The sequence below is a fragment of the Neomonachus schauinslandi genome, chromosome 6 (assembly GCF_002201575.2).
Source record: "Neomonachus schauinslandi chromosome 6, ASM220157v2, whole genome shotgun sequence".
NCBI lineage: Eukaryota > Metazoa > Chordata > Mammalia > Carnivora > Phocidae > Neomonachus > Neomonachus schauinslandi.
Genome location: NC_058408.1, coordinates 61,385,048 through 61,402,043, shown reverse-complemented (window position 1 = coordinate 61,402,043; position 16,996 = coordinate 61,385,048). Strand labels below are relative to the sequence as shown.

Genomic DNA, 16,996 nt, shown 5'->3' with positions numbered 1-16,996 from the left:
CCGCGAGGAGGGGCCGGCGCGGCGGGAGGGGCGGCGGCGGGCTCGCAGCCCTCGGCCCCGCGGCGGGCGGCGCGGCTCCTCACTGCACCAACCTGCGGGCTCGGGCTGGCTGCGGGCCGCGGCCCCTCCCACCCGCACCCCACCCGCGCCGCCGCCGCCACCGCCGCTCCGGGCCGGCCCAGTCCCAGCCGCTGCCGCAAGGAGCCGGCGTGCGGGGCGCCCGCTCGGACCGCAGCCGGCGGGAGCGTCGCGGCTACCGCGGCGCGCCCCGGGCACTCGGGCCTCCCCAGACCCAGCTCTCCTCCCTCCTTGCCTCCCTCCCTGCGTCCCTCTCACCACCGCCCCTTTCTCCCACCTCCCCCACTCCCTCCTCACCTCGCCCTCCCTCCGCCCGCCGCGCTGTTCCCGCCCGGCCGCGCGCTCGGCTCTCCGCGCCCCCCGCACCCGCTCGCTCCTCCTCCAGCCCCGGCCCGGCCTCCCGCGCGCCCTCCAGCCCGCTGCGCGCCAGCCGCCGCCTGGTCATGTCAGGATGGAGATCCGGCAGCACGAGTGGCTCTCGGCCTCCCCCCACGAGGGCTTCGAGCAGATGAGGCTCAAAAGCCGCCCCAAGGAGCCCTCGCCAAGCCTGACTCGAGTGGGCGCGAACTTCTACAGCAGCGTCAAGCAGCAGGACTACAGCGCCAGCGTCTGGCTCCGGAGGAAAGACAAGCTGGAGCACGTAAGAGCGGCGCGCTCCCCGGGGCCTCGGCCGGGCACCTGCCCCGGAGGTGGCCGGAGCGCGCGCGGGGCGGCGGGGCCGGGCGCGGGGGACCCGGCAGGTGGCCAGACTCGGCGACGAGGGCGGCCCGCGTCCTCCCTCCGACCCGGGGCCTCTGTTCCTGCACTCTCTTTACGGGAAGGACCGGGCTGCGGGGAGGAGAGGGGAGGGGAGGTGCCTTTCCCGCACTGCCTGGCCCCCCGCGCTCCTCGACCTCCCCCACGGGCTTCTCTCAGGGTTCATTGGCACCGCGTTCTTGGGGCGCCTCTGAGGGGTGAGCGAGAAGGGGAACTGCCACAGCAGGGCTCCGAGGATCGCGGCGTCGCACGGTGGTGGGCTCTAGAGGGTATAGACGGTCTTTGGGGCTGTGTTACTTCGTCCAGAAACTACCCATTAGCGAATCCGCGAGGCTGCCGCCGCTGGCGACCCGGCCTGGGTCCGCGCACGAGCCGGGAGAGTTTTCTGCAGCCTGTCTTCTGGGATGGGCAGTTGGCGATCCTCTACTTGAGCCCCACTAGGGAGGGCTGTGCGCGTTGCGAGGAGAGAGGCGAAAGAGCGAGCGGACCGCCCTGCTCCCCGGGAACCGCCACTCGGCGAGGGGGAGGCGGGGAGCCGGCGAGCGGGCGAGCCGGGACCTCCGCTCCCCAGAGTGCGCGCTTCGCGGGAAGGGTTCCAGGCACCAGAGCTGAGTCCCTGGGGCTCGCCATTCTGGAAGGGAGAAGTCCCTCTAAAGAGACGTTCAGTGGATCCACAGTTTCCACTCTGACCCGTCAGCATCTCCTTAAACCAGATGTTAAAATGAAACTAAGAGAATTATCTCAAGAGTGCAGTACAACTGGCTCGGGAGAGGATGCTATGTCTTCCCGCGGAGCTGCATAATCCAAATTGAGTCTGTTAATGGAATGTGGCGGTTTCTTTGTATTTGGGTCACATCTCCAATTATGACATAAAGATAAGGAGAACTTCGGAAACTCACACATCTCCTACGCCGCACCGACCCTACTCCCATCTGCCCCCGCCCCCCAAGCGCTTCTCCTCCTCCCCTGGGTTTCGCAGCAAGAACAAGCTTCCCAGGAGATAGCGTGCAAAGGAGTATTTCTCCCACAATCTGAAAGGAAGGTCTGTGACTTTTCTCTGAGGGCCCGATTAAATCCCTTGAAAGCTCAAGTTTAAAGCTTCGAGTTGGGGAACAGGCTGTCTTGGGTGTAGAGAACCATTTCCTAGTATCAAAAGGATGTCTCAGATCCTTAAGACCATGGAAGTAACTGATTTCTAGGATGACAAGTTGTTTGAAAGGCAGCAGAATCCACTTAAAAATGCAAGCCCCAGAAATAGCATAGGGACTGGTGGTTATTAGTTTAAAGGGGGACAAAGAGCACCTTCATGGAATTTGGCTCGCTGTTGGAATCTGATGTTAGTACCAGGACGAGTGGTCCAGTCTTAGAGCAGTGAGAGAATAATCTCCGTTTCAGTTTCCCTGAATGTGTGTTCATTTGCATCTTGTGCTTTTAGCTGCTCTGTTTCCTTTCTTCTCTTAGTGGAAACCAGTAGTGTATCCTTCTCTAGGTCTCCCTGAGTCTTGGACACTGCACACCTTTTTACTTCAGCAGGTCCTCACTTCTACATTTCCACCGAGTTTCAAGGCATACTAGGGTGGGCCATGGCAGCTTCACATTTCTAGGTGAGTGTAGGATGCTCAGCCTCTCCTGAGGAAAGGAAAGTCTACTTGTTTAAAAGCATCTGAGGACCTATGCTTTCTTCTTCACTCAGATGCTCCAAAAGACAACATTGCATTAAAAAAAAAAAGTCACCTCATTTGTTATTTAAATCAACGCAGCATTTTTGTTTGCTCTCTGAAATACATTCCATGAGACAGGTGTTCTGTTTCTGATGGTTTTCTCTATACCTGCTTTCACTTAGAAAGGGGGCTTTGCTTCCAGTGAAATTTTTTTGTGATTTTCTCTTGCTCCTTTGAAACATCTATGTTTTAAATGAAAAATAGTATTTATGAAAGTACAAGGAAAAAATGAAATGAGCATAAAAATATAAATTTTATTTGAATTCAAGCTCGGGGTATTTATAATAGATATCAGATGTTGGCGTACACTATGTTTCAGGTAGTTTGATGTGAATTTCTGTTTAGATATTTGAAATTTAAAAACCCATAACACATGTAACCTAGTGTATTTTTGCCATGCAAAGCATGAAAATGTGATGTCTACTTTATTATAGACAACACGCTGAACATATGTGGCACCACAGAGATTAGGATGAGTGATGAGTGTCATATGAAATTCAAAGCTGATATAGGGTATGTAGGGTAGTTGAAAAAAAATCCTTTTGATCCGTCTAATCAAATGGATGACCACCATTTTTTATTAGGTTAAAAAATGAATGAATAACTATGCTGGAGATCATATGCATGAAAACAGCCTATGTTCTTTTGCTGATTTTTAAAAAGCCAATCTAGTATTAAGGGCATAAATAAGTTATGGCTTCAGATGACACACATACTCAGTCATCGCAATAACGGAATTCCCTGAAATGAAATGTGGCAGTGTGTGGACTCTGTCCAGACTTCGGAAGCATTGCTCAATCTGAAAGCCAGTAACATGTTGTAAAGTGGCAGTGAAGGAATATACTTCCACCCACTTAGCTAAAAGTGAAGATAATTTATCTCTCCTTCTCTGGTTTAAAGGCTACAGGACTGATCCCTGGGCCACACAAGTGAAAAGTGACATGAATTGGTCAAAGATAGGAATACTTACAGCCCATCTTTGAATCTGTTTCCTGTCATTTGTTGGTCAGTACTTAAGATGAATGCCCACCAAGAAATAAATGCATGTGAGGGAATTCTTGCATTCTTAAGTCATGATGAGAAGCTACAAAGGTTTGTACCATGAATTCGGCACTTTGAACTCCACTTGGAAATTTCAGGAAAAAGTAAAATTGCTGGCCATATATAGACCGTCTTCTTATTAGCTACGAATAGTGCTCTTGGTTCTTAGAATCTTTTCCTTCTTATTCTGCCTCATCATGCCCATGGCTTTGGAAGGTAAACAGTGGAAGTCTTGGTTTGGAAGGTTTGGTAAACAATGGAAGTCTTATGTTCTATAGGATCCTCTGTTACTTAAGGTGTAACGTAAAAGTGAAGGATTATGGTCTAGCAAAGCAAGAGGAGCAGAGGGCCAGTCCTTCAACCCCCGACCCACCCCTGTTCTGTCAGCCCTCCCTGGGGCTGGGTCACCTTAAGAGGAACCATGTAATATGATTTGACTATCATCCCACAGGACGCAGGTACAAAGTTGGAGAGTTGCAGAGGCTACTCTGCTCAGTTGCCTGGTTTTATGCCAGTTATGTGTGTAGAAGTTTCCTGATGCCACTTACGGAGCTAGGGATGCCTTATTTTCCCTCCTGCTTACTCAATTAGCTCTTGTCAAAGTGTGGTTAAGAGTGGGGCTCTGGTTAGACAGTCTCTTATTAATTCTGTGATCTCAGGCAAAGGACTCAGAGTCACAGGATGTACCTTCACATTCCTCCTTAAAGGAATCACAGGCTTGCTGGGATGATCCAGGGAGACAGTCCGTGGGTCTGTTGCAGTGACGCACAGTCGCATAACGTTGGGGGCTCCACACTGCAAAAGAGTATTTTACCTTACACATCTCATATCTGTGCGGGGTGGCAGGTTCTCTTTCTGTTCAGACTGCTGTAACAGAATACCGGAGATTGAGTGGCTTATAAACACCGAACATGGCTTTCTCACAGTTCTAGAGATGAGGAAGTCCAAGATCAAAGCATGCACAGATGCAGGGGGGCTAGTGAGGGGTGCTTCCTGTTTCTTAGATGGCTATCTTTTTGCTCTTCCCCTCAGGGTAGAAAGGGGGAGGGAGCTCTCTGGAGACTCTTTAATAAGGCCAGTGTCCTGCTCATGAGGATGCCAGCTTCATGACCTAATCACCTCCTAGAGACCCCATGTGCAAATGCCAGCCTTCTGGGGATGAGGTTTCAACGTATGACTTTTGTTTAAACACAAACATGCAGTCTACAGCAGCAGAGGAATTTCCTCTTGTGAGTTGCCTGGCCTGCTGGAAGCTCCATCCTGATGCGTGTTGTCAAGGCAGCTAAAGGGAAGACGGTAAATCATGTCAAGTCTCTCAGTGTTTCCACCCAGAAGGGAAACATCCATTTGACTCCTGTTTATTGGCCAAAGACAGTTTCAAGGCCAAGGCTTGCTTCCAAGGACATGAGGAAGAGGGATCTGACCAAGACCCAGAAGAAAGGGAAAGAGGACACCCATGACCAGCTTCTTAGGGTGACCACAACACATAAAACACCTAGCACCACGTGTGGCTTTATTACGGGTTCAACACGCAGTACCTAGAGGTGTGGTTGTTTCTTAGGTGTTAGCTAGCCCTCTGGCTGAGTCCTTACACTCCACCCAGAGAGCTTCCAGGTGTCACATTTGAGATCAGCCTGCCTGCATTATGGGCCTGGACCCAGAGTATGTGGGTCCTTTGGCCAGCAGGGTCAGCTCACTATCCCGGGCCTGTCAGGCTGCCTTTGCCTGGCTTCTAGTCTGTTCTGTAGGACCCTGATTGTGCCCTGCCTGGCCATTCTGAGCCTGATGCTTCTTCTTCCCACTCTCCGCAGGCTCTGCTAGCCAAGAACAGCTCCTTACCCCGTCCCCAGCCCCTGTTTTCCTTCCCAGTTCTGTGCTGGTGGAATTAAGTGGAGCAGTATTTTGTTTACCCGCATGATGGCTCAGAAAGCCTATTTAAAATGGAAAGAGAGAGCAGAGGAGAGAATTTGTAAAGAATAAAAGGTAGAATCCTTAATGTTCACACTTGCAGTGAGCCTTAGTATCTTACTTGGTTTAGGTCAAATAAAAAAATTGTCTCCTCTAAGTGTGAATATGCACCTGCTTAAGTGCAGTTTATGTTACCGGTGAATAGTAAATAAACGACCACGTGCCCACTTGCCTCCTGGAATAAATTATTCACATGAGGAGCAAATAATAAATGGATTGGAGCAGACTTGGTCACTTTGGTCTAGGCTTATATTATGTAATGTCATTTGTGTCGCACAGAACGAATTTGTGAAAGTGTTATACCCCACAGAGCAGATCAGTAAAGTACCAAAGACAGTTCAACCTAAGGGAATGGATCTTTAGAGTGTTCCATGAAAAATCAAGTGAACAAACAAACAGAAAATATTCTTTTCTATCTTTATGTATTATTGTTCAATTTATGTGTTAAAGAATAATTTAGTCTGGCAAATGTTTAAGAACATTTAACAGGATTATTTCCTATGATTTTAGATTGAGCAGACAAAGCCTAGCCTGAGGCAGGATTCTGTCACCGGTCAAGGAATAGAAATTTAGATGTCTCTGGAGTGTGTTCTAATGGACCTCATGTTGTGTCCATTATCCAGGTAGCAAATATTAATTCCACTAATGGACTTCTCTCACTGTGGGTTGATATTTCAGTTTATTTTGAAGAACCTTGGATTCTTTGAACTCTGTTGGGTGTGGCTTATTGATTTATTTTGAGGTAATCATCAGCTAAGACATATCATATGTAATATATTCAATTTGAGAAGCTCAAGACAATTGGACTTAAGATTTCTGTTTGCTTCCTTCTTCCATATAATACCCATATACCAATTTCTATCCAGTTTCTCTAGAAGTTTTTACCTCTCTTTGCAGACTTCTGTGTCTGTCTCGGGTTTAAATTTGGGTAACAGATTTCAGTTCTTCTATTTTAGCTCCAAAGATCAAGAAATGTGATGGAGCTTTTGTTATGTTTTTATACTGACTTGACTGATAGAGGGCAGATCGGGCAGAGGTAGGCTTGTCGCTAAGATATCCGCCCAGGAATGTTGTTTCCAGTGCGTATACTGGGGACACGTGAAGTTACTGAATTGTCTAAGATTCACACCCACATAGATTGTATTGCAAGAGTTTAGAATACAACAATGAATGTTCAGGAACAGTTGAAATGCCAAAATGTGATTTTTAAGAGATAGACTTTTTTTTTAAAACTAAAAAAATACATTTTTGTTTTTCTCACAAACAGAAACATGAGCCCAATTTCTAAACTCCCAGATCAAGCCCTTAAGCAGAGCTTATGGGGAAAAAAAATGAAGAACATGGCACCTTTCCTAGGTAGAATTAATCACATTGGAAAATCTCACTGCTGTCTAACATATGAAGTGGGCCCAAGTTGAACTGCCTGATGTGGTATCATGGGACTGGATATCCTAGCCAGCGGGTGATACATAGGGTTCTTTATTCCATAAAGCAGACAGTGAGCCTTGTGACTCTACTCTTTGACTTGAGCTATGACTGTACTCCTGCCCATAAGTTCTTAGGTCTGATCCAGCAATACCAGAAGGAGTTACCTGGAGATGGTGGGACTCGGCAACAGATATTTATTGTGGGTGCCTTTTTTTTAAGATTTTATTTATTTATTTATTTGAGAGACACGGGCGTGGGAGCGGGGGAGGGGCAGAGGAAGAGAGAAGGAGAATTTTAAGCAGACTCTGGGCGCAGCACAGAGCCCAGTGTGGGGCTCTTTCTCATGACCCTGAGATCATGACCCGACCTGAGCTTAATCGACTGTGCCACCGAGGCACACCTTGCAGGTGCCTTTTATGTGAAAGACACTTTGTTAGGAGATGATGAGGACTTTCATGTAACAAGCATTTACATGACATATACTGTGTTCCAAATGGTGGAGAATATACAAAGACTAGAGCAGAGTCCCTCCCTCAAGACGTTTACAGCTTTAGAAATACAGTTATAATATGATTACAGTGTTAGGAATAATGCAGGAAAATGCAAAGTAGCACAAGAACACTGCCTTTGAAGGACTTGTTTAGATAAGGATAAAATACAGTTAAAAAAATAAGATATGAAAAGACACTTCTCTGAAGAAGACATACAAATGGCTAACAGACACATGAAAAAATGTTCATCATCATTGGCCATCAGGGAAATTCAAATCAAAACCACATTGAGATACCCCTTACACCAGTTAGAATGGCAAAAATGGACAGGGAAAGAAACAACAAATGTTGGAGAGGTTGTGGAGAAAGGGGAACCCTCTTACACTGTTGGTGGGAATGCAAGTTGGTATAGTCACTTTGGAAAACAGTGTGGTGGTGCCTCAAAAAATTAAAAATAGAGCTACCCTATGGCCCAGCAATTGCACTCTTGGGTATTTACCCCAAAGACACAGATGTAGTGAAAAGAAGGGCCATATACACCCCAAAATTCATAGCAGCAATGTCTGCAATAGCCAAACTGTGGAAAGAGCCGAGATGCCCTTCAACAGATGAATGGCTAAAGAAGATGTGGTCCAGATATACAATGGAATATTACTCAGCCATCAGAAAGGATGAATACCCAACTTTTACATCAACATGGATGGGACTGGAGGAGATTATGCTAATTGAAATAAGTCAAGCAGAGAAAGTCAATTATCATATGGTTTCACTTATTTGTGGAACATAAGTAATAGCATGGAGGACATAAGAGAAGGAAGGGAAAAATGAAGGGAGGGAAATCAGAGGGGGCGATGAACCATGAGAGACTATGGACTCTGAGAAACAAACAGGGTTTTAGAGGGGAGGGCAGGGGGATGGGTTAGCCTGGTGATTGGTATTAAGGAGGGCACGTACTTCATGGAGCACTGGGTGTTATACGAAAACAATGGATCGTGGATCACCACATCAAAAACTAATGATGTATGGTGACTAACATAACATAATAAAATTTAAAAAAATAAGCAATGTCATATGTAATGATGATGTATTATAACAAACTTGAATTTATTTCAGTAATGCAGAGTTGCTATAAAATTTGAAAATCAATTGATGTAATTTATCACATTAACAGAATGATAGAGTAAAGCCAAATGATTATCTCAATAGATGAAGAAAAATCATATGATAAACTTCTATACCCAAGCGTGATAAAATCTCAACAAAGTGGAAATAAAAGGAAACTTAATTATTCTGATACAGGCTTAAATCACAGTTAATAGTGAAATACTGAAAAATTATTTGCACAGATTGTGAGTGTGATGAGATGTCCACTATCATGACTTCTATTCAGCATTGTACAGGAGGTCATAGCCAATGCAAGAAAGCAAGAAAAAGAAATAAGGATTGAAAAGGAAGTAATAAAATTGTCATTATTAGCAGATGACATGAGTATGTACGTTTGAAAATCCAAAAAAGCCACTGATATACCTAATGAATTAATAATGTCCCTGGATTTATCACCGGATTTAGCCACTGTCTACAAGGTCAATATGCAAAATCAAATTAGAAAAAAATTATTCCAACATAAAACTAAAAATCTTTACCATTTACATTAGCATACAAATACCAGATACTTAAAGAAACAGGTAAGGCCTCTTTTTAATTCTCCCCAGATGGAGCCAGAGCACAGATACAATTCCAAATAAATCCCAACAAGTTTGTGTGTGTGCATATGTGTTGAAAATGATTCTAAAAATTATATGGGAATACAAATGGCCAAGAATAGCCCACATAATCTTGATGAAGAAGAATGAAGTTAGAAGACTGCTTCCATATATCAAAACTTATTATAAACTAGACTAATTAAAGCAGTGTGGTATTGGTGCAGGGATAAACAAGTAGATCAGTTGACAGAGTAGAGAATGCAGAGGCAGACCTGTGTATATGCTTTATTATTGACAGGTACTTGATTTATGACAAAAGTGGCAGGCACAGAAGGGCATTTGGAAAAAGATGGCTTTTTAAAAAATGGTTCTGGGTCAGTTGTACATCAGAATTAAAAATGGATCTTGATTTCTCTTTTATGCCATACACAAAAATCAGTTTAATGTAGGTTATAGATCTAAATTAGAAACTGAAACAATGAGGCTTCTAGAAAATAATATAATAAAAAAGTCTTCATCAACTTGGACTAGAGAAAAATATTCTTAAGCAATTTTAATAGTCCCAGTCTCTTGTTATTAATAAACTGGACTACAGTAAAATTAAGTAATTTTGACAGTAAGAGACTCCATTAAGAGAATGAAAAGGCAAATCACAAAACAAGATATATTTCCAACACACACTCTGACAAAGAGTTTGTATCCAGAATATATAAAAAGCATCTACAAATCAATAGGAACAGACAGCCCCCCAAAAGTGAGCAAGACATTTAAACAAGAACTTCACAAGAATATAGCCAAGCCATCAAATGTATGATAAGGTTCTTGATGTCATCAGTCCTCAAGAAAGTAAACAGTTAAAATCATACATTATTATACAACCACAAGAATGGCTGAAATTAAAATGATTGACAATAACAAGTGTTGATTAAAATGAGGAACATCTGTAACTCTCATAACTTCCGCTAGGAGTGTATACCTGTATATGCAATAATGTGGATGACTCTTTCAGACACACTGATAAGTGAAGGAAGACAGAGACTGATTCTGTTTAAAAAACAGGCAAAGCTAAATGACGAATATAGTGATTACCTTTACAGGTAAGATAGGAACTAGGGAGGCTCCTGGGGGGCCAGAATTGTTCTGTCTCTTTTTTTAGGATATGGTTACAAAGTAACATTTATTGAAATCTACACTGGGGACACCTGGGTGGCTCTGTTGGTTAAGCGTCTCCCTTCGGCTCTGGTCATGATCCCAGGGTTCTGGGATCGAGTGCCGCATTGGGCTCCTTGCTCAGAGGGGAATCTGCTTCTCCCTCTCTCTCTGCCTCTCCCTCTGCTTGTGCTCTGTCTCTCTCTCTCTGACAAATAAATAAATAAAATCTTAAAAAAAAAGAACTATACACTGAAGATTTGTACACCTTATGTATATCATTATTTCCATGATAGTTTATTTTTTAAAAAAGTAAAATGTATATAGTGCCCTTCCCCTTGCTTCCTGCTTATGTCTGGCTATTTGTTCTCAGAATGTGCTTCTCCTATTCTATTCTCTCTAGTCCATGGACCTTGGTCTGCGATGTCCTCTGTCACTGTTGTGTTCACGTGGCTGACTCGTACTTATCATCTCCTTGGGATTGGCTTCCTGGGTCCTGAAGGGGTTGGGCTTCATTCTGCAACCAAAGGGAAGATATTTGAATTCAGCAAGTCCACATTTCAGAAAATCTGCCGTGTTGAGGAATGAGAGCCTGCAATTGGGGAAACCAGCGTTAGTCTCTCTTAGTGGTAGAGGTGGGAAGTAACGAAAGAATGTGGTAGAAGTAGAAAAATTGAGGAGGGACAGATGCAAGAAATGTTGTGAAATAAGAGTTCATGGGACTTGGTGCTTGGTTGAATGTGAGGCGCCTGAGCAACCTCATCCATTCAGCAAACCTTTATCGAATGCCAGGGATGTCCCTGTAATTGTGATTGGCGTAGTGGGTACAAGGATGAGCAAGGAAAATTCCAAAAACTCCTTGAGAGTTGGAATTCTGCCCTGTTCATCATTGTATCTTGGCCCAATTTATTATTATCTTGATCCATATTATCAATATTATTATGATCATAATCACAGACATTACAGTTCTGCTCTCTGCAAGGAACTGAGCCCCAGGCTTGGGAAGGCTTAAATGCATATGATTGGACCTTTGACCTCAGATTGCTTATGGTTTAGTCCTTCAGAACTCACTTTAGGGGCTCCTGGCTGGCTCAGATGGTTAAGCATCCAACTCTTGGTTTTGGCTCGGATCATGATCTCATGGGTTGTGGGATCGAGCCCTGCGTGGGGCTCTGCACTCAGCTCAGAGTCTGCTTGAAGATTCTCTCCCTCTGCCCCTTCCTGGTCCTCTCTCAAATAAATAAATAAATCTTAAAAAAAAAAAGAGAACTCAACTTAAATGTGGTCATCTCTAAACCTAAGTCTTCATTAGGTGTCCCTTCTGGGTACAGGCATTGTGGGTAGGTGTCTGTTTTATAGCACTGAACCCACTTTTTTTTTAAATTACGTATTGTCTATTTTTGGCCCTCAGTGGAAAGTTTGAGGACAATATCAGTGTCTTATTCATGACAATGCACCCTTAATGCCTAACCCAGTGCTTGATGGACAGCCAGTATTTATTGACTTGACTATTGAAAGAGTGGAATGAATGAATATGTGCTTAGGGAGGCAGGATCTACACAGGTAAGTGAAGGAATGCAGTGCCATATGCTACTTGCCAGATAAATGCAACAGACATGAAATGCAACGAGAAGTCAATGAAACTACTGACTAGGTGTCAGACAGAGAAGCTAATGGACAAGGCTCCCTCTACCCCATCCACAGGTTGAGGCTCCATTGACGTTTTTTTAAGACTGGAAAATGGTGGTTTCCTGGTCACTTTATTGACCTCTTCCAATGTGTAATGCTGTTGTTTACAGTGAATTTTGTTTTGGTTTTCATTTCTATATGTCTTAGTTTTAATGAGTCAAGAGGAGAACATTACCTTTTGAATTTTCCCCAAGTACTTTGGTCTGACTTGTTGCCTCACTGAAATCTCTGGTTCATTATTTAGCCTTCGCCCTGCTCTGGCTGAGTGCACTTGATCAGAGACTCTAGGACACTCGGCAGCAGGGAATGTGTCAAAACTGCCAAAATCCTCTTAAACACCTGCCAGTCTTGATCATTAAGAATCTCCACTATAACTTCCTGACTTGTCTGTTTTCAAACTTTTTTCATTTTCTGTGATCGTCCTGCTTTAATCCATGACAGGTGCGCACGTTGCTTAAAGCCTGTCCTATATGATTTCTAATACATCTTTTTTTTAAAAAATAAACTTATTTTGGAATAACTCTGGATTTGTGGAAGAGTTACAAAGATAGTAAAGGCATTTCCTGTACATCTCTCACCCAATTTCAGGTGTCCCTTAATGTCGAATTCCAAACTCCAGACTTCAATAGAATTATATGTTTTTAAATTGTCCTTTTTGTGTTCCAGGATCCAATCCAAAATAACACATTGCATTTAGTTGTCATGTGTCCTTAGTCAGCCTCTGGTCTGTGACAGCATCTTAGGCTTTCCTCATTTTTCATGACCTTGACAGTTGTTTTTTTTTTTTTTAGCTCTACTGAGGTATAATTGACTATTAAATTGTAAGATATTTAAAGTGAACATTATGATAATTTGATATACGTACATTGTGAAAGGATTTCCACCGTCAAGGTAATGAAGACATGCAGTGCCTCACATATTTATCTTTCTCTGTGTGTGTGAGAACATTTAAGTTCTACTGTCTTGGCAAATTTTAATTATGTAACAGTGTTATCAGCTATAGTCACCATGTTATACATTAGATCCTCAGACCTTATTCTTCTTATTGATGAAAGTTTGTACCCTTTTACCAACCTCTCCCTGTTTGCCCCCCACCCCCAACCCTGGCAGGTGACCACGTTTCTGCTCCCTGTTTCCATGAGTTGGTCCTTTTTTTTTTTTTTTTTTTAGATTTCACATATAAAGTATTTGTCATCCTCTGTCTGGCTTTTTTTACTTAGCATAATGCCTTCTAGGTGCATCCATGTGGTTACAAATGGCAGGATTTCCTTTTTTCTCATCACATCTTCTTTATTCATCCATTGATAGAAACTTAGGTCATTTCGACATCTTGGCTCTTGCAAATAATTGTGCAGTGAACATGGAAAGGCAGATATCTCTTTGATATCCTGTTTTCATTTTCTTTGGACATATATCCAGAAGTGGGATTGCTGGGTCATATGGTGGTTCTATTTTTAATTTTTTGAAGAACCTCAATACTGTTTTCCACAGTGGCTACACTGATTTACATTCCTACCACCAGTGCACAAATATTCCATTTTATCTACATCCTTGCTAACACATGTTATCTCTTGTCTTTTTGATGATAGCCATTCTTACAGGTGTGAGGTGATATCTCAGTTGTGGTTTTGATTTACATTTCCCTGATGGTTAGTGCTGTTGAGCAACTTTTCGTGTATCTGTTGGCCATTTAATTGAATTTTTTTTTTTTTCCGCTGTTGTATGAGTTCTTTATATATTTTGAGTATTAACCCCTTATCAGATATGTGATTTACAAATATTTTCTCCCATATGGTAGGTTGCCTTTTTATTGTTGGTGGTTTCCTTTGCTGTGCAGAAGCTTTTTATTTTGATGTTGTCTACGTGTTTATTATTGTTTTTGTTGCATTTGCTTTTGATGTCAAATCCAAGAAGACATTGCCAAGACTGATGTCAAGGGCTTATTCTCTATGTATTCTTCTAAGAGCTTGGTTTCAGGTCTTAAATTCAAACCTTTACCCATGTTGAGTTGATTTTGGTTGCATGGTGTGAGATAGAGATTCAGTCTAATTCTTTTGCCCGTGGCTCTTCAGTTCTCCCACCACTGTTTATTTCAAGGACTGTCCTTTCCCCACCATATATTCTTAACTCCTTTGTTGCATTTTTGTATGGGTTTAACTTTTAGGATCTCTCTTTTGTTCCACCAATCTCTGTGTCTGTTCTTATGCCAATAGTATATTGTTTTGATTACTCAATCTTTGTGATTTAGTTTGAAATCGGGAAGCGTGATGCCTCCAACTTTTTTCTTCTTTCTTAAGATTGCTTTGGCTATTCAGGGTCTTTTCTGGTTTCATACAAATTTTAGGATTACTTTTTCTATTTCTGTGAAAACTGCCATTGGAATTTTGATAGTGATTATATCAAATCTATAGATTGCTTTGGGTAATATGGGCATTGTAACAATATTATTCTTTCAGTCCATGAGCCTGGAGTGTCTTTCCATTTATTTATGTCTTCTGCAGTTTCTTTCATCAATGTCTTGTAGTGTTTGGTATACAGATGTTTCATTTCCTTGGTTAAGTTTCTTCCTGGGCATTTTGTTCTTTTTCATGCAATTGCAAATGGGATTTTTTTTCTTAAGTTATCTTTATGATAGCTTGTTTTTAGTTTATAGAAATGGACCTGATTTTTGTATATTGACTTTATATCCTGATAATTTACTAAATTTGCTGATTAGATCTAGCAGTTTTTTGGTGAAGTCTTTGGGGTTTTCCCTATATAATACCATGTCATCTGCAAAGAGAGACTGTTTTATTTCTTCCTTTTTGATTTTATTTATTTTTCTTCCCTAACTGCTCTTGTTAGGACGTCCAGTACTGTGTTGAATAAAAGTGGTGAGAGTGGGCATCTTTATCTTCTTTCTTCCTGCCCTCAGAGGGAGAACTTTCAGCTTTCACATTGAGTATGATGTTAGCTGTGCTCTTGCCATTTATAGCTTTTATTATGTTGAGAATCATTCTCCCTACACCCAGTGGGTTCGGAGTTTTTATCAGGAATGCATGTTGAACTTGGCCAGATGACTTTTCTGCATCTATTGAGATGATTATATGATTTTTTTAAAAAAGATTTTATTTAGGCGGGGGGGCGGAGCAAGATGGCGGAGGAGTAGGAGACCTGGATTTCGTCTCCTCTCTGGAATTCAGCTGGATAGGGATCAAACCATTCTGAACACCTACAAACTCAACAGGAGATCGAAGAAAAGAAGAGCAACAACTCTCTCCTCAGAAAAGCGACCACTTTCTGGAAGGTAGGAAGTGCGGAGAAGTGAATCCGAGGCGATATTCGGGAGGATAGACGGCGGGGGAGGGGCCCCCGTCGGCCGCTTCTGGCAAGTGATAGAGCCGTGGAGCACAAAATCGGAACTTTTAAAAGTCTGCTCCGCTGAGGGACGTCACTCTGGTGGCTAAGCGGGGGGGTGGAACCCTCGGGGACAGTGTGGTCTCAGGACCCACGGGTCACAGAAAGACCGGGGGTGCCTGAGTGTGGCGGAGCTCCCAGGTAACGGAGCAGGGAAGCCGGCTGCAGAGGCGGAGCCCAGGCGCGGGCTCTCAGCTTGGGGTTGCCATAAACCATGATCCGCGGCACAGTCGGGCCACTGCTCCTCCAGCAGGGACCCAACAAGCGGCAGATCCGGGGAGACTCACCTTCCTCCCCCGGGAGGAACCGCGCGGGAGTGCGCCGCAGGGATCTGCTGGGTTTGGAGACTCCACCCGGGGTCGGGTGCCAGAGATAGAAACGCGTGGTCACAGGCCGGGTGAGCACGGAGTGCGGCTGGAGACCGGGGAGACGGGAGTGACTGACGGCTTTTCTCTGGGGGCTCACTGAGGAGCGGGGCCCCGAGTTCTCGGCTCCTCCGCGGCGGAGATTGGGAGGCCGCCATTTTCACTCTCCGCCTCCAAAGCTGTACGGAAAGCTCGCAGGGAACAAAAGCCCGGGAGAGCAAACCCGAGCAGATTACTTAGCCGGGAGGGGGCAAGGGCGGGGCAATTCCGCCTTCGGCAGAGACATTTGGAAACCACGGCAACAGGCCCCTCCCCAGAAGATCAGCGAGAACAGCCAGCCAAGACCAAGTTTACTGATCAATGAGAATGGCAGAACTCCAGCGCTAGGGGAATACTGCACATAGAATTCATGGCTTTTTTACCATGATTCTTTAGTCTTTCAAAGTTAATTTTTTTTTTAACTGTCTTTTTGTCTTTTTTTCTATTTGAATTTTTCTTCTTCCCTTTTTCAACCAACATCTTATCAATCCCTTTTTTAAAAAAAAAACCTTTTTAATTTTTCATTTTTAGAGTCATATTCTATCCCTTCATAGTAGTTACCCATATTTTTGGCTTATATATATAAGTTGTTCTCTCTTTAAAATTTTGAGATAGTTTCCTCTAAAAGATTAAAATATACCCTAAATCTCTAGTATATGGTGTTTTCTATTTCCCTGCCTGATCACATCCTCTCCCTTTTTTTTTCTTTTTCTTTTTTTAAATCCTCTTCTTTCTTTTTTCAAACAACTTCTTATCAATTCCTTTTATAAAATTTTTTATAATTTCCATCTTTACAGTCATATTCCATCCCTTCATCATATCAACCCTTATTTTTGTACATATATAAGTTTTTCTTTCTTTAAAATTTTGGGAGGCACTTTCTTCTAAAAGACCAAAATACACCCCAAATCTAGTGTGTGGCACTGATCTATATACCAGCCTGATCATATTTGATCACATTCTGGGTTTTTTTGGTTGATGTTGTTTTGTTTTGTTTTTGTTTCTATCTTTATCTTTTTCTTTTTCTTTTTCTTTTTTCTCTCTTTCCCTTTCTTTTCCCACTGCTTCAGGTCTTTTCTGATTTGTTTAGAGTATATTTTCTGGGGACGTTGTTACTCTGCTAGCATTTTGTTCTCTCATTAATCTATTCTCCTCTGCACAAAATGACAAGA

General features: G+C 43.3%; 1 protein-coding gene across 1 annotated transcript in view; it reads left to right on the top strand.

Annotated features, from left to right (window-relative positions):
• Positions 1–529: 529 nt before the first annotated feature.
• Positions 530–16,996, top strand: part of PLD5 (phospholipase D family member 5) — a 402,235-nt gene continuing 385,768 nt past the window's right edge. Inside the window, exon 1 of the mRNA XM_021682883.1 lies at positions 530–718. Coding sequence (XP_021538558.1) covers positions 530–718 — 189 coding nt within the window. The remainder of the gene's footprint in view (positions 719–16,996) is intronic.